Consider the following 25979-nt stretch of genomic DNA (forward strand, 5'->3'; position numbering starts at 1 on the left):
CTGTGTTCGTCCAGCCCTGCACCTTGTTGTCTCGGATTCTCCAGCATCTGCAGTTCCTACTATCTCTGACATAATTTGGTTTGTATTCTCCCTATTTACATTTGAACATCCCCCTACCCCCACTGCTCTGATGTAGATTTTCCCACAAGAAGCTTTTCCCTATTTACTTGAATGAGATCCTCCCTTATTTTAATAAAATCTGTCTTTTGCCAAGTCAGAACCCTTTCCTGCAAACTGTGATTCTCTTCATTCCATAACAAACATAAATCATACGGTGATAACACAGTAGGTCAAGCAGCATCAGAGAAACAGGAAAGCTGACTGTCAGGTTTTCTGAAGAAGGGTTCCGACCCAAAACGTAAGCTTTCCTGCTCTGCTAATGCTGCCTGGCCTGCTGTGTTCCTCCAGCTCCACACTTTGTTATCTCTGACTCCAACATCTGCAGTTCTTGTTATCTTGTAAAGCATACAGTGTTGTGGATGCAATAATAAAATGCCCCCATACCCATACTTGAACACCATCCAACTTCATTCCCCAGAATTAGGTCCAGCACTGTGCCATCCTTGTTGATCCTTGTACAAGTTGACATAAAAAGCTCTCCTGAAAGGATTTCAAGAAATCCACGCTTTCTGAACCCTCTACAATATGATTATCCTGATTAATTTCAGAAAATTGAAGCCCTCTAATATAATTGCCTATCATTACACATTAGGCACTACACACTACCTATGGGTGTTCAAAACAACCCATGGGATACATGTAACATCAGACAACTTGGCTCATTGAAGTTTATAATCTCGGTTTTATTTGTGTGTCTAGTCTTTCTTTATTTTATCCTGTTTGACACTTATGGCCCTGTTGACTTTCAAAGTACTGATCTTAAAGCTATTGCCTTGTTGATGCATAAATCTTAAATCCGAGCATATCATCTGATAATAGCGCAATTTGATATATAAAAATATGAAGGAAAATTTAGATTTATAAGTAGAATGTGATGTGACAAGACATGTACTCCGATTCAGAGCCTATGAAGACAAACAACCTGGACACTTCTCTATTAGGCATCGTCTTGAAATTTCTCTGGTTGCAGTTGCAATGGCAGTTGTCACTTTCAGGTCCAGCAATGAGCCAGGTTAGCCGGCAAATCATTACCAGTGTCTGGCCTGTCACAGATGATGAACAGATCCAAACTTTTATGCCTATGTGTGTCATATTGGAGTCAAATCCACCCCCTAAAAATGCCTTCAAACTTTCCTGCCAAAGGAAGATGAGCACTTGTTTATTAAGCAAGTGGCAACCATAGGTCTGAGTCCAGAAACCCATCATGAGCAATATGCAAGTTAGCACCGTTCACCATAAAATACAAGGTGGAAATGTAAAGAATCAGGCATCACATAAGGTCATCTCAGGCAGACCTGAAAACAAATATTAGTAAAACCAGGTGAGGTTAAACATGGTTCAAAAATAAAAAACTACAGAGGAAATGTGAATAAAAGAATTCCAAAGGAAAATCAGGAAGATAACCAAACTTTTGAAGATTTTGAAGTCAATGCTCAAGTCAGAAGGTCTTCTAAGAACAAGATGAAGCTCTTTTTCCAGAAGGTTGTTTTGGATTTGTTTAGTCAGATACCAAAGATGGAATGGTTTCTTTCAGAATGATAAGGGAATAAGTGAGGACCTATCTTGTCAATAGAAGTCACAGAAATTTGCTGAGGTCACCTAATGTCCTTTTGCTCTCTTCAGTACAGAAGAAGCCAGAAACTGAATACAATGGATGAGTTTGAGGGGGAATACTTGTGGACCACTGTTAGGGGGCCCAGGCACAAGTGAGTGAAGACCCAGGTATACATGTCATTTGCAGTAACTGGCTGTCTTTCTCTTTCATATGCCCATCAACCTGCTTTGGCTCTTCAAGGAATTTCTCTTGATATGTTTTCAACCAATTTGCATACTGAAGCATATAAAAAAGAGGAGAGGGTAGCATTACCTCCCATTGAAACTCGTCTAAACTTTTCCTGCACTCCGGAATTTTCGGATGGTGGACTCCCATGTCCTGCTGCAGCTGTGGCAATGGCGAATGCTGAAGTAGGAGACACAGAACATCGTACATTGTCCATTTCCCTGCAGCCAGGTCCCATCACACCAGATTGAACTGCATTATTTAAATCACAGAAAGAGAATTCTGAATTTTACCAGGATGTAAGCACATACACTTAATGCAAATTTTAAGCAATAAATAGTACAGTGTTCTAACACTTTATCCTTGACCCCAATGACATTAGTTAAGCCATTAGTGAGATGTGAATTCTTTTGTCAGTTGTGGAATATTGTAAATGTTTCCAAATGAAACTTTAACAGTGGACTGTGCAGAATATCAAGTGATTGTTACAACATATTCTTTCATAAGACTTTAATGTGTATCTATGGCATTGCTGAAATCAACTTTAGAGTTTCTACATTATGTTTAGAACACAATTGTTATATACAGCACATTGTAGCCTTGCATGTGCAATGTATAATATACTGGCCCTGAATTTTCTCAATGATAATTACACCATTACTGTACTGGTAAGTTACATTTTTTTTTCCAGTGGAGAGAGTTACTCTGATGTAATTGAGTGAAGAGGCTATTTTGGCTTTGGGCAATTTTGGAATTAAAAATTGTGAGATATGCATACTGAATGGTTAATCCAGTTTTACCCCATAACCCAAAGTCAAAATGAATTCCTGTGTAACTTGCTAGCGTATGTCCAACCCACCAGGAAATTTCACTGAACAATGCCCTAACTGTTTACAAACACTGAACAGAAATCCAAAATGCAGCAGAACCCTCTTCAACATTAAGGCAGTAAACATGAGGTTTTGGACACATCTGTCATTATCACCAACAATATAGATTTGCATAATGGTGCCCATTGGGTACCTAAGCATCACTTCATACACAGGAAACACAACTTTTTTTTTAGATGAAGATCTCGAAGTCCCCCTTCAAGATCTAGAAGACAGGAGAGTCTCCATCCTGGGTCACCTTTCACCAAGGTGGGCACCAATATTAGACAAACCAGTGATGTGGAGAATGAAAAGCTATTCTTCTCTATTTTTCCACTTGCCTGTTGTCTGTAAGAATGTAATAGGATGTGCATTCAGAAGGTAATGACGAGACTGGGAGTGACTAAGACTGAGAAGGTTTTGAAGTCAGTTGTGTTGGTTAATTTTAGAGATTTTTTAAAGAGCAATGTTAACATGGAGAATTAGAAGTTTGTATCTTTTGCCTAGATGCTTGCAATAAAGAGTTTTTGACTGAACCATCTCTAACATCAAGAATGGCATTTGTCCCACAACTTGGCATAGCTAGCAGAGTCCACTGAAGGCTTCAATTAAGAAATGGCTCAATGGACAGCGCTAGAGGTTGCCAACTGTTTATTTTATACCTCCCACAGGTCTGACTGACCACTGGGGCCACCTCAAAACCTCAACACTCGCTAACATTGCAATGGAGTTGGAGTGGCTGGAACTCTGAAAGTAAGAATATGAGAAGGTTAGGAGAAATAAAGTTGTTATCGTGTATGTTGTCACTGACAGCCAAAGGGGAGGCTGGAGGACAGGACTTAGTGGACACTTCTCTGTGATGAAAAGCTCTGTGAATTGTGTCTAGACATACTGATCAATAGACTGCTCACAGTGAAAGAACTAATGTATGAGTCACAAACAGCTAGTACATATGTACAGTAAATAATTGGGAAAACCTATGTTATTGTTTACTCTGAAGGTAAGTAAATACAAATGGAGGAGATTATGTTTCAGTTATGCAGGACATTGGTGAGACTATATCTGGAGTGCTGCGTATAGTATTGGATCTCCTTATTTAAGGAAGAATGTAAGTGCATTGGAAACAGTTCAGAGAGGGTTTACTAGACTGATATGTGGAGTGGGTGAGTTGGTTTATGAGAAAAGGGCAGACTCCATTGGAGTTTATAAAAGTAAGAAGCAACATGATTGAAATAAATGACATCTTTAATGGGTCTTGACAGAGTGGATATAGAAATGAATTCTCTGCTGTAAAAACCAGTGTTTAAAAATAGAGGGTCATTCATTTAAAACAAAGACAAGGAGTTTTTGTTTCTCACAGGGAATTGTCTTTGGAACTCTCTTCCACAAAAAGGTGGTGAAAGACTTTGAATAATTTCAAGGTAGAAATACATAGATTCTTGATAAACAAAGAGATTAAGATTATGAGGAGTAGGGTCCATTTATCAAGAAATGGGGTAGAGATAAACCAGAAAATTACAGACGAGTGAGTCTCACGTCAGTAGTGGGGAAACTATTGGAGAAAATCCTGAAGGAAAGAATTAATATCCACTTGGAGAAGTAAGGTTGGATCAAGGATAATCAGCATGGCTTTGTTGGATGGAGGTCATGACTAACAAATTTGACTGAAATTTTTGAGGCGTGTAGATGAGGGTGGTGCTGTTGGTGTACTTTAAATGGATTTCAGCAAAGCCTTTGACAAAGTCCCAAATGGAAGACTGATAAAAAAGGTAAAAGCACATGGGATTCAGGGTATCTTGGCAAGTTGGATCCAAAACTGTTTAGTGGTAAGATACAGGGAGTGGCTCAGAAGGCTGTTTGCAATAAAGGAGCCCAGTGTCCAGTGGCATTCCATCGGGATCAGTGTTTGGTTCCTTATTGTGTTTTATATAACAATGTAGATGAGAATGTTGGTAGGGAGGAGGGGTGTCTGATAATTAAGTTTGTGGATGACATGAAGATTGGGCACGTGGTCAATAGTAAGGAAGAAGGTCTTAGAATAAAGGGAGATAGAGACAGGTTGGTCAGATGGGCAGATAAGTGACAGATGGAATTTAACCCTGAAATGTATGAGGTGATATATTTTAGAAGAAGTTAAAAGACAAGTAAGTACTCAATGAATGGCAAGACATTAGGAAGCTCTGAGGAACAGAAGGATCTTGGATAAGAGATAACAAGGTGTAGAGCTGGATGAACACAGCAGGCCAAGCAGCATCAGAGGAGCTTGTCCACGGATCCCTGAAAACAAAGATTTGAAAAATTGGTTTAGAAAAGGAAACTGAAATTCAGAAGAAATTGACATTAATCTGAAATGTTGCAATTTACAGTGCTAAGAAAAAATAAAGCTGTGAAAAGGATACATTTCTACATATAAGCCTGAAGTCTTGGCAAGAATAATAGTTTGAATTCAGTTAGCCGGTTGAAATGCTGCATACTTAGTCTGTTTTGAGCAGAATAAATCTTCATGTTCATTCCCTTTTGTTTATAGGTAATTGCAAGTGTAACAAGATTTCCAGCAACTTTAAAAATGTGATTAGCCTCACAGATGCAAAGAGGAAATAACACCTTTTGCTGAGAGCTTTGTAACAATTCTCCACACAACTTTTATATTGCTGAAGGTATATTTTGATCATTGCTAAAATTCAAGTTTCTACATTAACAGATACGATTGGACATTATTAACCAATTGGGCTACAAACCAGTGACACATGCTTTGAATTTGTGCTTTTTAAACATGTTTCCAATGCTATACAAGTACCGATGCCACAGCAAGGAACCTAGCAAATTTGAAATCCTACTAAAGATATCAAATTTGGACTCAAGACTTTGCCTTCGGAGAACTCAGTCAGTTTCATGTTACCTTTTGAAAATAGTGATGTGCACGTTGTCTCTAAACTGGCTGCAACCATTTGTGTCTCTGACGTAAAAGCACTATTGAAAACCACCAAGCCTGGACATAATTGTTTCTGGAATTCATAAAATAACTTGCTACGAGCTCCTTAGTCAAATACTCAAAGAGAAATTTACTTCAAGTTTAAGGGAACAAACAGCATATTAACTCACAAAAAAATGCTAATAGATTGAGGCTCCCTGCATGATGGAGATCAAGATAATATTTATCATACTTAATTTGGCTAATCATGTTCCAAGCCTGGGTGGACATCACTATCACATTCAGCAAGGCTACAAAACAATCATAAAATCATCTGGGAGTATATACAGAACTACAAACATAATCCCACAGGAGTGCAGTAGATCCCTGGATCATCCTGTTGGTCAAGTTGCATCCACCTGAGGCAGATTTAAACTATCCTGAGGCCAACAGTCGGAAGAATGAAGAAATCAAGCTGTATTTCTGTATTTTTCCACTAAACTGCTTGTCTGTGAGAATGTGGTGGATTTGATTTCCAGAAGACAATGTCAAGACCAGCAACCACATAGGCCAGGTAAGACTCAAAATATTTTTAAGCCAGTTGTGTTTCTTCTCTTTAAGAATATTTATAAATAAATCTTTCTTGTTATACCTGATTGTAGACAGACAGAACAAGAGTCTACAAAAGATAGGGAGAGACTTTGGAAGACAGGATTAGGAGTATGAATCTTTCACCTGCAACCTTGTAACAAAGACATTTTGATTTGACCATCTCTGACTTTCCACCACTCTAAACTATGTACACATCTATCTGTGTCAGTTGTAAACACAGGAAGTTATTGATAAAAACAGGAATGCAGAGCTAAGAAAGCACTTCGCTGCGACTTGTTGTCAGAGTTTCAAGTCAAGTGGGCAGAAGTAAGATGAAGGCAAATACTTGTATGAGGTTGCTGGAAAGTGGGTAAAGATAACATTGTTGTTGTGCAGTTTCATGACTGGCAAGCTAATGGAGCACTAACCAAACATAGAAAATACCAGGTGAGTATTATGAATGTTTATTGTTAGAGACCAGGAAGAACCTTGTTGAACCTTACACTTTATCCAATTACAGCTAAGCAATGAAAAAAATATTCAAAGCAGGCAGAGAATGAAGAGCTGAGAAGAAGGTGAGGTGAGAGTGACTGCCCTTGCCATCAAGGTTGTATTTGACCAAGTGTGACATCAAGAAGCCCAAGTAAAACTACAGTCAACAGAAATTGGGGAAAATCTCTCCGCTGGTTGGAGTCATACCTGACACATAGGAAGATGGTCGTGGTTGTTGGAGTTCAGTCATCTCAGCTCCAGGACATCTCCGCAGAAGTTCCTCAGAGTAGTGTCCTAAGTCCAACTACCTTCAGCTGCTTCATAATTGACCTTCCCTCCATCGTAAAATCAGAAATGAGGATGTTGGCCATTGATTACATATGTTCAGCACCATTCGCAATTCCTCAGATATTAAAATTGTCCAGGTCCAAATGCAACAAGATCTGAACAGTATCCAGGCTTGGGCTGACAAGTGGTATTTAACATTTGCACCAGATTAATGCCAGGCAATTACCATCTCCAATAAGAGACATTCTAACCACCATCCCTTGAAATTCAGTGTTAGCACCACTATCAAAATCCTGAAACCGTAAACTGAACTGTCATATAAACACCACCCTTCCCCTCCCCCATTTCTGAAGAAGGGTCTAGGCCCGAAACGTCAGCTTTCCTGCTCGGCCTGCTGTGTTCATCCAGCTCTACACCTTGTTATCTCAGATTGTCCAGCATCTGCAGTTCCTACTATCTCTGTCATATAAACACAGTGGCTACAAGTGCCAGTCAGAGGCAAGGAATACTGCATGTCACCTCCTGACTTCCCAAAGCCTATCCACCACCTACAAGACACAAGGAAGGAGTGTGATGGAATATTTTCCACTTGCCTGGATGAGTGCAGCTCCAATACTAATCAAGAAGCTTGACAGCATCCAGGACAAAGTAGTCCACTTGATTGGCATCATATTCACAAGCATCCACTCCCTCCATCGTGAACGCTCAATAGCTGAAGCGTACAATCTACAAGACGCAGTACGGAAATTCACCAAAGGTCTTCCGACAGCACCTTCCAAACTCACGACCACTTCCATCCAGTAGGACAGGGGCAGCAGATAGACAAGAACACCACTACATGCAACTTCCCCTCCAAGCTACTTTCCGTCTTAACTTGGGAAATCCTGGAATTCCCCCCTTAACAGCATTGTGGGTCTGTCCATAACACATCGACTGCAGCAATTCAAGAATGCAGCTCACTGCCACCTTCTCAAGAGTGACTAAGGGTTAACAATAAACGTTGGCCCAATGAGCCACAGCCAGGTAATAATCAGGCAAATGAACAAGCTGTAGAAACCACTTGCAAACAATGTAAACTGAGCTAATAAATTAGAAGTTGTATTGGATTATCAATTACATGGAAGTTTCTTAATCTTAGCAATTATTTATTGAATTCAAAGAAGTCACTGAAAGAATTATGAATCTTCTTTGAATCATTGAATTATGAATCTAATTTCCTATGTGTACAATCAAATGCAATTTTTGAGTCAAAAATCAAACTGCATTATCGAAAACCTCCAATTAAGTTAGCAAGCTGCAGACACACTGTTAAAATATCAATGTATAGCTGGTTTGTGAATAGGGGTTGTGTATACATTGTCTCCATTTACAGACCAGTTTACTTTTAAAGAAATTTGAGAAATGGCTCAAGAAATGTCACCAGGGTCTCTAAGAAATTAATGTACTATCCACTATACCTATGATATTGCTTGTTACTGCAAAGATCCAATTTGAAAAGCTACAATAAAAACACCACCTGGCATTTTCCTGGGACTTGACCTAACAATGAGGATGATCCCAAATGGTGTAACCAGCAGCGAAAAATTCCACACTTTTATTTTACAATAAATTTGAGAACAGATTAATAAACTAATGAGAGTAGAAATAATCAGCACTCCTCAGTGAATTGTAAGGCTTTAATCACATTGAGGGGTTCAAATGATATCCTAAACCATGAAAGCAATATGTTTGTCATTTGAACCCTACAGCTAGATCATGCCTGCATTATAATACATTTCAGGGAGTGAATTTCCAGCATAATGCTTCATCCTCCTGTTTGTGATGTTTTGTTCCCATTGCTGATTAAAAATGCATAGAATAAAGCAATATTGATTTTATGGAAAATATTAACTCTTTTTTCACCACTGGACATGCTACTAATTTAATGCAGCCTGTGGTATTCTGGGTTACATTTATAGTGAACACTGGGAATATTCACTCCACTGCACAGATTATAAGGCATCAATCCAATCAGGAGACCGAAGCCATGGGATTGAATTTCATTGGGTCTTCTCTTGTTTTATTGGTTTGAACAGGGTTTTGGCTGAACTCTGCCTGTAGCCAAACAGAAGAAGCCCTGAGGAAATTCACCATGATACCATAAACCAGGAAACTAAAGCTTCATTAGTCTACAGATACACCTGACCTCCGTCACTGGGATCTAGCTTTAGCTCTCTCCTACGTACAATCCAACTACTTTGAGTGCCTTATCTAAGGTTCATAGACACAGCTTACCATTGAGTCTTAGCAGCTGCTGGCTGAGGGGAATGTTTCTAATATAATATTTCTGCCGTAGCCCTGAGTATGCCAAGTGTGAAGTGTTAATTATTTTAAAAACAACAATCTGCACATTTTTTTCAAGAATTTTATTTTTTTTCCATAAATATTTAACCGTTTATGTGCAAACAAAAAGGGTTCAAGAAATTGAAAAGGAAACACATTACAACTTACTGTGATGTAAACATAAAGAATGATTCGATCATGTCAGGTAGAGAAACATAAGATCATAAGACACAGGAATAGAAGTGCACCATTCAGCCCATCGAGTCTGCTTCACCATTCCATGAGATCAAAGCTGAGCTGATAATCCTAAACTCCACCACCCTGCCTTTTCTCCACAAGCCTTGATTCCCTTCCTGGGGCAGCACAGTGGCTCAGTGGTTAGCACTGCTGCCTCATAGCCCCAGGGACTTAGGTTTGATTCCACCTTCGGGTGACGTCTGTGTAGAGTTTTCATAGTCTATTGTATTTGTGTGGGTTTCCTCCTTCAATCTATAGATGCACAGGTTAGGTGGATTGGCTATGCTAAATTGCCTATCATGACTAGGGATATGCAGAAGGTGAGTTAGCCATGGGAAATGCAGGGTTACAGTGAAAGGGTAGGAGGGTGTGGGTCTGGATGCGATGCAGTTAGGAGGGTCAGTGTATACTCAATGGGCCGAATGGCCTGCTTTTGCACGGTAGAGGATTCTATGACTCTATGATTAAAAATATTATCATCCCAGCCCTGAATGCACTTAACGACCCAGCCTTGACAGCTCTCTGCAGTAAGGAATTCCCCAGATTAGATTCATAAAGCTGTACAACATGGAAGCAGACCCTTCCATCCAACCTCATTCATGCCGACCAGATACGCCAAATTAATCTAGTCCCATTTGCCAGCATTTCACGCATTTCCTTCTAAAACCCTTCCTATTCATATGCCCATCCAGCTGCCTTTTAAATGTTATGATTGTTCCAGCCTCTACCACTTCCTCTGGCAGTTCATTCCATACACGCACCACCCTTTACATGAAAAAGTTGCCCCTTAGGCCCCTTTTAAATCTTTCCTCTCTCACCTTAAACCTATGTTTTCTAGTTTTGGACTCCCCTACCCCGGGAAAAAGATCTTGACTATTCATCTTATCCATCCCCCTCATGATTTTATAAACCTCTATAAGGTCACCCCTCAGCCTCCAATGCTCCAGGGAAAATAGCCCCAGCCTATTCAGCCTCTCCCTATAGCTCAAACCCTCCAACCCTGGCAACATCCTTGTAAATCTTTTCTGAACCCTTTTAAGTTTCACAACAGCATTTCTATAGCAGGGAGATGAGAGTTAAACACAGCATTCCGAAAGTGGTCTAACCAATATCCTGTACAGCTACAACATGACCTCCCAAAACCTGTACTCAATACACTGACCAATAAAGGCAAGCACACCAAATGCCTTCTTCACTACCCTGTCTACCTGCAACTCCACTTTCAAGGAGCTATGAACCTGACCCTCAAGGTCTCTCTGTTCAGCAACACTCCCCAGGACCTTACCATTAACCCAAGTTTCTCCAACCTCTCCTCATAGCTAATGCCCTCCATAGCAGGCAACATCCTGGTAAATCTTTTCTGTGCCCTCTCCAAAGCCACCACATCCTTCTGGTAGTGTGGCAACCAGAATTGAACACAATATTCCAAATGCGGCCTAACCAAGGTTCTATAAAGCTGCCACATTACTTGCTGATTTTTAAACTCAATGACCCGGCCGATGAAGGCAAGCATGCTGTATGCCTTGTTGACTACCTTTTCGACCTGCATTGCCACTTTCAGTGAGCTGTGTACCTGTACACCCAGATCCCTCTGCCTATCAGTACTCTTTATCTTTTCCATCTGGATTAGATCTTCCAAAATGCATTACCTCACATTTTTTCAGATTAAACTCCATCTGCCATCTCTCTGTTTACTCTCTACAGATACTGCCAGACCTGCTGTCTTTCTCCAGCATGCTCTGTTTTTGTTCCTCCTCATCTCTGTCTTAAATGTGCAACTCCTTATTCTGAGATGATATCCTCTGCTTCAAGACTCTCCCCAAGGGGAGAAAAACCTTTCCACATCTGTCCTGTCAAGTCCTCTAAGAATTTTAATGAAACAAAGAATTGCGGATGGTGGAGATCTGAAACAAAAATACAAATTGCTGGCAAAAACTCAGCATGTCCAGCTGGATCTAAGGAAGAAAGCAGAGTTAACTTTTTGAGTCCAGTAACTCTTCATCAGAATTGTTAGTAGCAAGGAAAAAGTGGTATCTGTGCTGAAGCCAAAGTGCAAAATCATGGGTGGAGTGAAGCAATGAGTAAATTGGTGGAGACAGAGCCCAAAGAGAGAGAGAGAGAGAGAGATATGAAAGGATAGGTGAAAAAGGAAATTAAATAAAGGGATAGTGGGTCAGGACAGAAGGAAAACTGAATAAGTGATAAATAAGGGCTAACAGTGAGAAAATGGGTTAGTTGTGCTGAATGCAACCCACATAATGTGATAACAACTGAAAGAACTGCGGATGCTGTAAGTCAGGAACAAAAACAAAGTCGCTGGAAAAGCTCAGCAGGTCTGGGAGCATCTGTGAAGGAAAAAACAGTTAATGTTTCGGGTCCGGTGAGGAAGGGTCACTGGACCCGAAATGTTAACTCTGTTTTCTCCTTCACAGATGCTGCCAGACCTGCTGAGCTTTTCCAGCAACTTTGTTTTTGTACAGAAGGATGGAATCAGGCTCTAAAGTTATTGAATTCAATGTTGAGTCCTAGAGGCTGCAGGGTCCCTGAGTGAAAGAGGGGATGTTGTTCTTCGAGTTTGCACTGAGGCTCACTGGAATACTGCAGTGGGCTAGCGACAGAAATGTTGGTAAGGGAACATGATGGTGTGTTGAACTGGAAGGCAACTAGTGGCTCGGGGTGATTTTTCCAGACAAAGATTTTCCGCAAAGCAGTCACCCAGTCTGCTTTTCATTTCCACAGTATACAGGAGACTGCATTGTGAACAGCAAATAGAGTAGACTAGATGGATTGAAGGACAGGTAAATCACTGCTTCAGCTCAAAGGTATGCCTGGTGTGTTGGATGGTGGAGGAGAGCAAACGTAAACAGACAGGAATTACACCTTCTATGATTGCATAGAAAGCTGCTGTAGGAATGCGAGGAGATATTGGAAATGGAGGAGGAGTAGACCAAGCTGTCCCAGAGGAAATAGTTCCTGCAGAATGCTGACAAGGGAGGGGATGGGAACCAACATCAAGTTCAATAACTTTAGAGCCTGATTCCATCCTTCCATGTTTTATTTTACCCACCCTACAACTGGTCCTATTAAGACACAGAACAAAAACAGAAGTTACTGGAAAAGCTCAGCAGGTCTGGCAGCATCTGTGAAGAAAAAAATTTTGTTCCTGATTTACAGCATCCACAGTTCTTTCGGTTTCCATTATGACTTGGGTTGCTTTTAGCACAGTCTCCCATTCCCATGTACTCTGAGGCCCATTATCACACTATACAGCTTGCATTCAGCACAGCTAAGCCAGTTCCTCACTCTTGGCTCTTATTATCACTTATTCAGCTTTTCTTCTGTCCTGGCCTGCTATCCATAATTTCTTCGTTTACCTCCTACTTTTACTTATCCACTAACAGTTCTGAAGAAGAGTCAGTGGACTCAAAATGCTAACCCTGCTTTTTTCCCACAGATGTGGCCAGACCAGCTGAATTTCTCCAGCAATTTCTGTTTTTGGCTCTAAGAATCTTGTATATTTCAATAAGGTCGCCTCTCACTCTTCTTTATTCCAAGTACAGATCCAAACTACTCAACCTCTCCTCATAAGACAGTCCCTCCATACATTGTATCAGCCTAGTAAACCTTCTTTGGACTTCTCCAAAGCTACTACATTGTTCCTTAGAGAAGGGGCCCAAAACAATTCACAGTATTCCAGCTCTGGTCTGACTAATGTCATGCAGAGTTTTAACAAAACCTCCATACTTTTATTATTCATTCCATTTGAAATAAAAGACCAGCATAACAATTGCCTTCCATATTACTGTTGAACTTGGATGTAAGCTTTTTGTGATTCATGGATGTGGATTTCTAAATTCATCTGTTGTGTAGTTTTCTGAAATCTTTCTCCATTTGAATAATATTCAGCTCCTCTATTCTTCCTGCCAATGTGCATAACTTCATATTTCCCCACATTAAATTCCATCTGCCAAGTTTCTGCCCACTCACTTAACCTGTCTATATTCTTCTGCAGACTCCTTCTGTGATCTTCACCACTTGCGTTCCTACCTATTTTTGCATCATTTGCAAATATGGCTATAGCACCTTACAAGGCCTATTGCAAAAAATAAGGATCCCAACCTGAAACGTCAGCTTTCCTGCTCCTCTGATGCTGCATGGCCTGCTGTGTTCATCCAGCTCTACACCTTGTTATCTCTGACTCCAGCATCGGCAGTTCTTACTATCTCAAAATATTTGGTCTTGTTACTTTATTCTAATTCCTTCATAAGTAGGTAAGAAATAGCAGCAGGACTAGACAATTTGGCCCTTTGAGCCTGCTCTGCCATTCACTAAAAACATAGTTGATCTAAATGTGACCTTAACTGTACTTTCCTGCCTGCCCTATATAATCCCTAACTCCCTTCTTGATCAAGATCTGTCTAATTCAGCATTAAATAGATTCAATGACCCAGACTCCATTAATCTCTAAGAGACTCCAACATTTTAGTGTTTAATGGGGCGGGGGGGTGCATTTTATTTTATTTTATTTTATCTGTGCTCCCTAGTTCTAGTTCTAGATTCCTCTATCAAGAGGAAACATCATCTTAGCAATTACCCTATTATCTTCAGTTATTCAAGAAAAATTAGACATGGACAACAAATGACGGCCAACAGTGATGTCTATTTGTAGTGAAAGAAATTAAAAAAACTTCAGAATTTTCTACATTTTAATAAGATCACCACCCATCTTCCAAACATCACTGAAAATAGATCCAACCTACTCAACTTTTCCTGGGGCAATCTTCCCATTCCAGGAATCAGCCTAGTGAACATTTGCTGCACTGCTTCCAATGCAACTATCACCCTCCTTAAATAAGGAGATCAAAACTGCACACAATATTCTTGGTGTGGTCTCATCAAGACTTCCCTACTTTTAGAATCGAGCTGCTTCCAGTAAAGATCAAAATTCCTTCTGCCTTTCCCTAATTATTTATGCTTACTTCCATGCTAACTTCTTGTGATTCTTGTAAAAGGACACCCAGATCCTTCTGTGACCCAGAATTCTGAAGTCTCTCTCATTTTAAATAACATGTTGCTTTTCTACGCTTCCTGCCAAAATGGCTAATCTCACATTTTCCCACATTATACACTACCTGCCAAATTTTTGCCCACTTATCTATCCTCTCTGTATCACTTTGAAGAATGTTTGACCTTGATCTTTGCTAAGCCAGGGTGGACATGGTGGTAATAGTGGTGGGTCCTAATTCCAGGGTTCCTGACCCCATTCCAGGGTTTCTGATTCTCAGGAGTGCATTGTGAGGGTGTGTGCTTGTTCAGACTACAAATTAGACCTGGAACTCCTGACATGGCTAATTCTATTAGGGAGAAAGACAACTCTTAGACCTCTACAGCTTTCACAGAGTTCAGCCAGCTTTAAAGGGTTCATGCCTCATGAAATCTCAGAGATCTTGTGAATCATAGTCTACATGAGGAAAATTGTGAACAGTAAGTTCAAAACGTCATCTTCATGCCCTCCCATGCCAACCAGATTGCCAAACCCACTTCCTATAGACACTTGTGCTCTCTTTGCCAGACTTCCCAAATTATGGCTCCTCACGTCCCTGATGCCAGGCTATTCCCTCCATTCATTGCCATTGGCTTCTCATGCCACCCATACCAGGCTATACTGCTCTACTCACCCCCATAGCTCATGCCCCTGTGCCAGGCTACAACACTTCCATGCTCATTTACCCAAAATACACTATACAGAAACAATGAACCCTATAGTGACAATAGAATGTGAAAAAGTCATTAGGTCATGACTTTCCACTTACTACAGTCTTCCAGGTCCTTTTAAGTATCAGTATAAAAAACTGCAAACAATGGAAATGTTTTAACCTCATGTAAGTGATTGACAAATGCTCAGTTGTTTCAGCATTCCAATGGCTATCTGGGTTCTCAAATTTCAGGTATATTTTGCTTATATAAATCTTCTCTATTGTTAGGCTTTGTAAGAACGATGGTGGAAAAGCTGTATGTTTGGAAAAATAATAATACTATCAAGATTTGAATGCTACAATATAGCAGCATTTGTCTCATTAACATATTCCACTACTGGGGCTAAAACATGAGAATTCTTGTGGGGACAAGATGTTACTATCAATGAACCCTTAAACTGTGTGAAGGTACCATAAAGACAGCTCAGAACTGTCCTTTTTAAAACATTGCAAATAAATTTATGGGAACCATATTTTGAAATAATTGAGAGACCATGCATTTTGAAGTAAATTTAGAGGGATGATTATATACCAGCCAGTTTTTCTCAATCCAGCCTTCTTAGCGAACATTTAGTCTGTCACCTCTTGGAATTAAGCAAGGCTCCCAGCAGATAAACAATTCCCATGCAATAATTTGAACTACTCATGGTTAACTTAAATGGAATTGTTTAAAATACTACAGTGTGGTGGATAGTTAAGAATGACCACAAGTCCCAGTGTAAGGATAAACAAAGCAATATCAACTCTTACACTTACACACACAAAAACGACAACACCAAGAAGGAGATAGGGGAGACATTACAAGTGATAACCAAAGGTGCTGTTAAACAGATCAGCTTGGAGTGATGTTTTGAAAGTTGGATGTATGATGGCAGGGATTTAGAGACAGAATTCCAGAATGTAATGAAATAGTAGCGAACTAAAAATGTCAGTTATAGCTCACTGGTAGCACTCTTGCCTCTAATCAGAAAGTTGCATGTTTGTGTCTCAGACTCTGAAATACACTATCAGCAATGTCATGAAGCAGGTCTTACTAACAATAACTGTATCCACGAAACTAAGAAGAAATTTCTTGTTGGATAGAGTGCATCATCTATCCTACATACATAAATGACAACACAATATGGAACTCAGTAGCTCTCTCATGCCACAAGTTTACAGGGAATGGCACAGCTACTGTGGTTGTGTAAGACATACCTCTGTGGCATCAATGATTTTAAAAGAACATTATGTTTCTAATATGAAGCATCATTTGTCTGGAAGTTAACGTTTAATGTTAGCTCTGATTTTGATATTAAAATAAGAGTTATAAAACAGGAAATCTTGCTCATCTTACTTTGTATTTGTGGGTCTTTCAATAAATTTGCTTATTTTCATTTATGCCTATATCATGGGATCATAACAATGGTTAAACATTCTGCAGAGCTTTAGTGCAACATTGTCAAATGAAATTAGAGCAAAGTAGAAATCAAAGTACTTAAGAAACCAGAATTGGAGGAGAGGAATGCAAAGATCTCAGAAATGTTATAGGTTTAGACGAGATTGCAGAGATAGGGAGGAGCAAGACAATTACAGGATTTGGAAACAAGGATGGGAATTTTTAAACTGAGCTATTTCACTGAGCTGAATCAATGTTACTCAGTGAGCACAGAATTGATGGGTTAATGGGACTTGCATACAAACACACAAACTAGAAGCAAAAGCAGGCCATTCAGCCCCTCAAGCTAGCTCTGCTATTTGATTAAATCATGGTTGATCTATTTGCGTTGAGTTCCACATTTCCACTGACCTCTGGTAACATTTGATTCCATTGCCCAACAAGAATCTATCTTCCTCCAACTTAAAAATATTACATGATTTCGCCTCCATCACCTTTTGAGGTAGATTTGGTGTGCCTTATATTGCAGACAGCAGAGTTTTGGATGAAATTCAAGCATGTATCAGGTGAAAAGAAATATCTTGGCCAGGAGGGTATTAGAATATTCAATCTAGAAATAAAAACTGCATTGATGAGTGCTCTGATAGCTGAGGGTATAGATTTGAGAGATATTATGGAGGTGGAAGTGAGTCTTGGTGATGGAGTAGATATGTGGTCAGTAATTCATTGCTGGGTCAAATATAGCACCAAATTGCAAACAGTTAGATTTTTACCTCAAGCAATTGTCTGGAAGTGGAATGGGGATCTATGGCTAGGAGACTGATTTGTAATAAAGATCAAAGGTAATTGTGATGGTTTTTTTCCTTGTTTTAAATATTTTATTTTCTCCTCATCCATTACTAAATGTCAGAGAAATCAGAAACAGTGCAAGGGCCAAAAGAAATGATGGTGATATAGAAGGGCAGCGTGTTGGTCAAAGTGGTCAAGCATGGATTTTTCATGGTGGTGGTAGTGGTGTTGGGGAAAGGTTGCGAATGAACAGAATCAGATGATCACAAGCCCACCTAATGGAGCAACAAGAGGCTTTAGAAGAAGATTGTGCAGTGTGGTCAACCTCATCAAAGGCTACAGATAGGATGAGGAGGAATAGTTTACCATAGGTTATTATTTGTTACTTTCTGGAAGGGTAATTTCAGTGCTGTGATAGGGAAGGAAGCCTGATTCAAGGGATTCAAACACAGAGTTCTGAGGAAAGTAACCACAGGCTTGGGAGGCAAAAATAGAATGTTGTAAGGCAGTTAGGTACAGCACATAATATGGAATCATAGTGTTATAAAGAAGGGAAACAGAACCTTCATTCTAATCAATCCATGCTGACCTTTTTCCCAAACTAAACTAGTCCCACTTGCCTGCATTTGGCCCATATCCCTCCAAACCTTTCCTTTTCATGTACTTATCCAAACATCTTTGAAATGTTGTAACTGTACATACATCCATCACTTCCTCTGGCAGTTCATTCCACACACTAACCATTCCCTGTATAAAAACATTGCCCCTCATGTCCTTTTTAAAACTTTCTCGCCTCATCTCAAAAATATGCCACTTAGTTTTGAATTTGCTCACACCCCAGTGCAAAAAAGCCCTTGCTATTCACCTTATCTATGCCCCTCATGATTTTATAAACCTCTGTAAGGACTCCTGTCAACCTCCCACACTCCAGTCAAAAAAGAACCAGCTTATCAGCCTATTTTTATAACTCAAACCGTCGATTCCCAGCAACATCCTGGTAAATCTTTTCTGTACCCTCTCCAATTTAATAATATCCTATAGAAGGGCAACCAGAACTGCTCGCAGTACTCCAGAAGAGGCTTCACTAATGTCCTTTTGCAACCTCTTGTCCTTGTTTGTGTTACCAAAATGCAATACCTTGCATTTATCCAAATTAAACTCCATCTAACACCCCTCAGCCCATTAACCCAACTGATCAAATGTCTTTGTAGTCTCAGATAACCTTCTTTACTGTCCAATATAACACCAATTTTGTTGTCATCCGCAATCTTACTTATTATGCCTCCTATGTTCTCATCCTAATCATTTATATAAATGACAAACAAAAGTGAGCTCAGTGCTCATTCCTGTGGAACACCATTGGGCACAGGCCTCCAGTGCAAAAAACAACCCTCCACCACTACCCTCTGTCTCCTACCATCAAGCCAATTTTGTATCCAGCTGACAAGCTCACCCTGAATCCAATGTGATACAACTTTACTAATTAGTCTACCATGTGGAACCTTGTCAAAGGCTTTACTGAAGTCCATAGAAACAATGTCTACCACACTGCCCTCATCAACCTTTTTGGTTACTTCCTCAAAAACTCAAACATGTTTGTGAGACATGACTTCCTTTGCACAAAACCATGCTGACTATTCCTAATCAGTCTTTGCCTTTCCAAATGCATGTGAATCTTATCTTTCAGAATCACCTCCAACAACCTATCCACCACAAACCTCAGGCTCATAGATCTATGGTTCTCAGGCTTCTCCTTACAGTCTTTCTTAAATAAAGGCACAACATTAGCCACCTCCAGTCCTCAAACACCTCACTCATGGTTATAGATGTTACAAATATTTCTGCTAGGAGCCTTGTAATTTCTTCCTTAACTTCCCACAATGTCCTGGGATACACTTCATAAGCTCCTGGAGATTAAACCACATTTATGTTTTCTAAGAACTCCAACACTTCGAGAAATGTTATAGATCAAATTTGAAAAAAAGAATAAAGACCAAACCTGGAATACTATTCTACCAACTACGAAATAAAATTCTCTTGTTTACGTCATAGAGAGATATCCCCTGAGTTACATAATACGAACAGTAGTAAAGTCAGTGATGATAAGGTCTAGATTTCTTTAAAATGTCAAAGCAAACAAAAAAAGACATTTGATCTTGTAAGTAAGTAGATAGTATCCCAGATATAGTGCCTGATTAAAAAGGACAATAAATGGCCTTGAAGGTAGTCAATGAATTAATCTCTTAAATAGTTTATTTAACATTTTTTATCCAAAATGTAAACAATTTTTGACAACATTAGTGTTGGTACTCACTGTTTTTCATACTGTTACTTTATTTGAACCAAGTTCCCCTCCTCCAAAAAGCTCTGAACCAGTGTCGTAATAAAAAGAGGATTACCGTACATACTCGAGTAAAAGTCAATCTCATGTAAAAGTTGACCCCTTATTTTTGCCCAAAAAATCTGAAAAATTTTACATATATATCATGTAAAAGTCAACCCCAGTTCTTCACAGATCAACATTTGTAAGTCAAGGTATTATCCTGTACGTAAATGTTACAATGAGGAAATAATCAATGAGACTGTATGAGAGTCAAATGTCCAATAACGTTTTTATCAGAAATAAAAGCTTAAAATGTTAGTTTGATAAACTGAAACAACAGAAGATGAGAGAAAACAGAGGGAAATGGAAGAATTTGGCGTGAAAGTTTAAGACACATCACGTCAGAGTCAGGCACTTGTGGAACTTTTGTATTTGACATGTTTAGTTTAAGATGTAACATGTAATTGTAATTTAAAGCTGTATTATATTTCTAGTTCACTTTTTGTATGTATAAATAAGAGCTTTTTGATTTATTTTTGTTTCTATTCTCTTTATCCAGTAATTACTGTAATTTGTTGTGGTTTTTTTTATTCGTTTAGAGATCATTTGGGCTTCTGCTAATGATACAGTATTTTACACTGCAGCATGAATTTTGGTCCCTCAAAAACAGTATTCTTGTAATAATCGACTTCATAAATTTAACCTTAAAAAGAGTCTAAAAAATTCGACTTTTACATGAGTATGTTTGGTACCTCAAATTTTGGAACCGATTCGAAAGAATGTTTGGAAGATATTTTTTAATAAACCTGTTCAGAAATATTGTGGCACACCTTAGCAGCAGCTGAGACTTGAACCCAGGCCTCCTGGCCTAGAGGTAGGAACACTACCACTGCACCACACGAGCCCTAAGAATGTTATTTTTTTTTATTTACCTATTTTTCTAGTCAATCCGTTCAGAGATGTTATTAAACATGTCTGGAGCAGGTGAGACTTCAACCTGTGTCTCTCAGTCCAGGGTAGGGACACTACCACTGCACGACAAGAGCCCTAAGAATATTAAAAGATAACAATAAACTGAAAACATTTTTTTCTATCATAAATGAATGATGAACGAGTTAAAGCACCATTATCTAGTAGTGGTCCTCTCTTATTTTCTTTTCACTTTACTAGCAATTATCGGTTGACTTCTGACTATCTTTCAGCTACCTCCAGCATAAAGTTAACGACAATCAATGGAAAACATACAAATGATAAAGGTTAGGCATTACTAAAATGAAGCTAATTAAAATATACTGAAAATCAGCATTGTAAAATTATCATAACTATTTCCTGAGTGATAGTAAGACAATTCTGCCAGTCAATTGCTGTTAATTAATTGGATTTCTCAACTATTAGTTAAGTCACAAAATGATAGTCCTTCCTGGAGAGAAGTATTCTTTTTCAACATGATAATGTCACGGCTGCCTTACAACTTGAACACCTCCACATTCCCTATTATATAAAATATCAAACCACCTCTAAAGTTTACGGATAACCTTCCAAGTCTGTCTGTCAGGTAAATCCATCAAAAATTGTCATTTAATAGTGCATAACTTTAATATTGCTAAAAAGACATGTCCAAGTTTTTTGCCTTGCCCACATCAGGACAACTTGCAAGAAATACTAATGATAAAGGGGACACATTAATACAATATGATAAGAGAGGGAGGCTTAATCAGCAAATGGACTCTGATTGGTTGAGTGGGATCCCCCCACATACTGTATAAATGTTGTTTCCCCCTTCCAATGGCATTTCTTATGAATTGTCCTGATGAGTGAAAACCAAAAGGCTTTTACAAAATATGTTCTTTTCAGCAATACTTATATCCGTTAAATGTAGTCTGGTGGTCTTGAGATAATGTTTACAGATTATACCAATCTTATTAGGTAACCTCAATCTTGATTGAATATTAAATTCCCTATAGTTTAGAAGAATAATAGGTGATTTGAATGTCCAGGTGAGCACTGGCTTTAAAGTCTTGAAAAGCATCTCAGAATAAGGAGTCAACTACATTTTAGAGATGGGAACTTTCTTTACTCAAGACATTGCGAATCTTTGAAATTTACAACAACATTCCCTCTGAGCTGCAGAAGCCAACGCTATGTATAGTCTTTGGAGGTTCATGCAACAGCAGGAAAAGTTAGAGTGAATGTAGTTCATAACCACAGAGTACTATAGATAGTCTATTATTGAGGATTTCTTTTCCCAAGCAGAGAGCAATATGTTTTTAGTATGAAGGGAATTATCAGGTAGAGAAATAGAACTGAAATACAAATACGGTCTGTGATCTTATTGAATGGCACAGCAGACTCAAAGATTCAAGAACCTCCTCTTCCTCCTAATTCTTACATTCAATGGATATTTGGTTATTTCAGCTGAATGAGTTGGACAGGAGAAGAAAGCCCACCACCTCACTTGGGTACGCCTCCTGTAAGGATTAACCTTGTACATGGAGATACCAGCCATCCTACTGCACTAATCAAAGCGGTAAATATTAGGTAAATGAAGACTTAAATAGGGAAATAAATAGTTTGTAAAAAAAAATTGAGCATAACCCATTTGCTAACCTACCACTTTTAGAACTATAAAGGCAATGGCAAAGTCTGTAATCAGGAAAATAAATACTGGTAGGTAGCCTCAAAGGATATGACATCAAAAGAGAAACAGCAGAAAAAGTAGGCAATCACAGAAGAGGGACAAAATCTCACAATCATAAGTAAGTGAAGTATTTTCTGTACCTCTCCTGATGCTTCTTCTTAACTTGCTGCATATGTCAATGCGGGGATGCTCTGAATTTTCCTCTGTGGACAGAGGGCACTGATCTGGGGAGGAGGAACCTTTGCTCAGATCCAATGGGGTTTTGCTTGCTAGGGGAGGTGGAGAGGCAGCTGGGCTATAAGCAAAAGTAGAAGTACTAGATGTGGAGGATGTGGAAAGATCAAGGACTCCTATTCTAGAATTCACAGGGGAGCTGAGTGAAAGTTTCCGAGTTCGGACAGGAGAGGATGTTCGAGAAAGAGACAGCGGAGGAGGCGAAGAAAATTTCCGACACAGTCTTGGAGACTTTCCGTCATTCATGTGCTCAGATCTGTTGCTTTGGTTAGTTGCAAAAAACAGTTCCAGTGACCTACGAATGAAAAGGGAATGTATTGAATTGGATAATTGAAGCAAATCAATCGCTACAGGAATCCAGGATATGTCTCACTATACAAATGATAACGATCAAATGTCAACATAAACAAGTGAAATAAGTCACATATAAACCACTTGGTAGGTTATTCTGGGTTTAGTCATTGGCTTAATATACAACATTCAGGTAAATCAGTAGTTAGCAACTCCTAACATTGTATCCTCCAATGAAATTTACTAGCCCTACATGACATAATGGAAAGCGTGAACTCATTCAGCACTATATCATCTGTGTGACATTAGCCTGAATATAGGACAAGCTTATGAGCTGTAATTTCTTTCTAAATGCAAATTAATTTCTCCCCTGGAACTTTCAGGGCCAATTTTGTCATAATAATCAATACAAGGGTTCCACCATTTGAGCAAAGCTTTGGGAAATGACCACATTGGGAATGGGGAGGTTGGGTTTTGTCAACTCATCGGGTGATGTAGGCTGATGAGAACATTAGTAGGAATGCAGTTGCTTCTAGTGCATAAACACAGTAAATATCCTTACAGCATATATTAACCCTACCAATGGGGAAAAAAATTGGTTGCTCATACCCAACACACTAAATACCAATGCAGGAGAGGACTGAGCTGGTGATGGAGCACACAGCTCTAGAATCCCCTGTTTGGTGGTTAATGAAGTAAACACAAGGTATGTGTTAGGAGAGTTTTCCTTTTTGTTAGTCCAGGTTACCTTCCTCAGAAGGTAACTTAGCTGTAAGTTTTGAATCAGCTAGCAGTCAACCTCAAATTGCACGGCCTACTCAAATGACATGCATCGAATATTAAAACTTTCTAACAACCTTATAGCACTTTCTGTTTAAATCACCCATCCCCCAAAAGATGCACATTATATTTGGAAATTATAATTCAAGTACTTAGTGCAGTCAAAGTTTCAAAGGATTTCACACATAAACATTGGAACAAACAGTTGCAAGATGTGTAGCCAAATACAAATGCTGATGAATGGGAGGTGACTTTGACAATATCTTATATTTTTATGCTCCTTTGAAACATAAAACACCAAAACACATTTCACAGGAGCATCACAAAACAAAATATGACACCAGGACATTTTAAGTCAGATAACCAAATGTTGGACTGAAGAGGAACAATTAAGAAAAGAAAGTGAGGTAGAGAGGCAAAGCTGTTTTTTAAAAAAAGTTCATTCATGGGATGTGGGTAGTGGTAGCCATGTCTGGATGCACTGCCCATTCCTAACTGCCCTTGTCAAGGTGGTGGTGAGCTGCCTTCTTGAAGTACTGCAGTCCCTGGTGTGTACGTATACCCACAGTGCTATTATGAAGGAAAGAGTAGGGAGTGAATTCCAGACCTTGGGCCCTAGATAGCTGAAGACCATAGTAGGGTAAGGAAATGTAAATGATAAGATGTAATGGGTAGAATCAGAGTCGTGGGGATAAATATAGTGGAAGGGTTAAAATGCAAATAAACATAACATTTAATCCTATATTAGAAACCTCCTGGAATATATACATCTCTCCCATGTGCAACCATACTGTGATCACTCATGTTAGAGAAATAAGGTTACTCAAGAGGCTGGAATTAAAGGAGAACAGATAGCCCAAAGAATTCTCTGGAGGAGCCTACACAAGTATGGAGCAGTGAGGCCGTGGAGGGATTTGAAAACAAGGATGTGAATTTTCAAATCAAAGCATTGCTTGACCGGGAGCCAAATCTTCTTTTTTATACTGAGTAAAGCATGATCGTGATGCTTCCCAATCATTTATGAGTTATAGAGAAACAGTGACTTGACAAAGAGTACTGTGTGTTGGAAGCAGTGCTACATCCAGGTGGTTTGAATAATGGCATTGTGGAAAAACTCAGTTCAGATTACACAGAAACATAGAAAATAGGAGCAGGTGCAGGCCACTCAGCCCTCCAAGCTTGATTTGTTCCTTTTGAACCTTTCAGTTCTGCAGAATTCTGGCAATGAGTACTAGCTATTCCTCTGCACTAGCTATTCCTCTGTACTAATAGTAACAATGATTATGCTCTTTCCCTCACTTAAAAAAAATCATCTTGCCTAATCTAGAAGACATGAAAATAGTTTAAACAACATCTCAAAAATAAGATAATTATTCCACAATTACAAATAACCAGTTTTCTTTTTAAATGTGAAAAGCTTCTTAAAATATTTCTGCTTTTCTCTTAATTTGAGGTTTTAAGCAGATTCCTTTTTGATATATTGCTAAATGGGTAAATACTGCTGGATGGGACATCATTCCAAATATAAAAGTGAAACAGGTCAGCTAAAAGCAAAAATAAAATGCTGCAGATGCTGGAAATCTGAAATAAACAGTAAATGCTGGAAAAGCCCTTGACCTGAAATCAGAGCTCTGTTCTATCTCCAGACTTGCTGAGTATTTCCAGCAATTTACATTTTTATTTTAGGTCAACGAATGACGCTTAGTACGTGCAATATGGTGGGATTTGGTAAGACACTTCTCAAAATAAGTTACCAGTACTTTGAACTTTGAATTCCATCTACAGTGACATTACTGCTCTACAGAAAATTCACTTCACATATTCTGACTATCCTGAGAGCAATGACCCTGGCTCAACATCTTCCACTGTTTCATATAACTATCCCTCTTCATAATGAAGCTGTTTACACAGGTTCAGCTTTGAGTGAAACTTAGACAATACGAAGCAACCCATAACAGCTTAAAGCAGGTAATATCTAGGCATAAACCACAAAAGTGGCAGGTAATATTCTAAGTGATTCCAACCTAAGTAAGAGAAAACCCAGTCAAATACCCTGATTTTCAATGATGACACTACCACTGGGTTCCCCATCATCAATTTTCTGTGAGTTACTACTGACCAGAAGCTGGATTAACCATGTCAATACTTTGGCTGCAACAGCAGGGAAGCATAGCTCTTTT

At 39.1% G+C, this 25979-nt stretch overlaps 1 protein-coding gene across 1 annotated transcript in view; it reads right to left on the bottom strand.

Moving 5' to 3' along the window:
• rasgrf2b (Ras protein-specific guanine nucleotide-releasing factor 2b) overlaps positions 1-25979 on the bottom strand; it is a 218505-nt gene that overhangs the window by 60974 nt on the left and 131552 nt on the right. The window contains exons 15-16 of the mRNA XM_048595101.1: positions 22635-23023; positions 1988-2152 (exon numbers count right to left, since the gene is read on the bottom strand). Coding sequence (XP_048451058.1) covers positions 1988-2152; positions 22635-23023 — 554 coding nt within the window. The remainder of the gene's footprint in view (positions 1-1987; positions 2153-22634; positions 23024-25979) is intronic.

The sequence above is a fragment of the Rhincodon typus genome, chromosome 3 (assembly GCF_021869965.1).
Source record: "Rhincodon typus isolate 14 chromosome 3, sRhiTyp1.1, whole genome shotgun sequence".
Classification (NCBI taxonomy): domain Eukaryota; kingdom Metazoa; phylum Chordata; class Chondrichthyes; order Orectolobiformes; family Rhincodontidae; genus Rhincodon; species Rhincodon typus.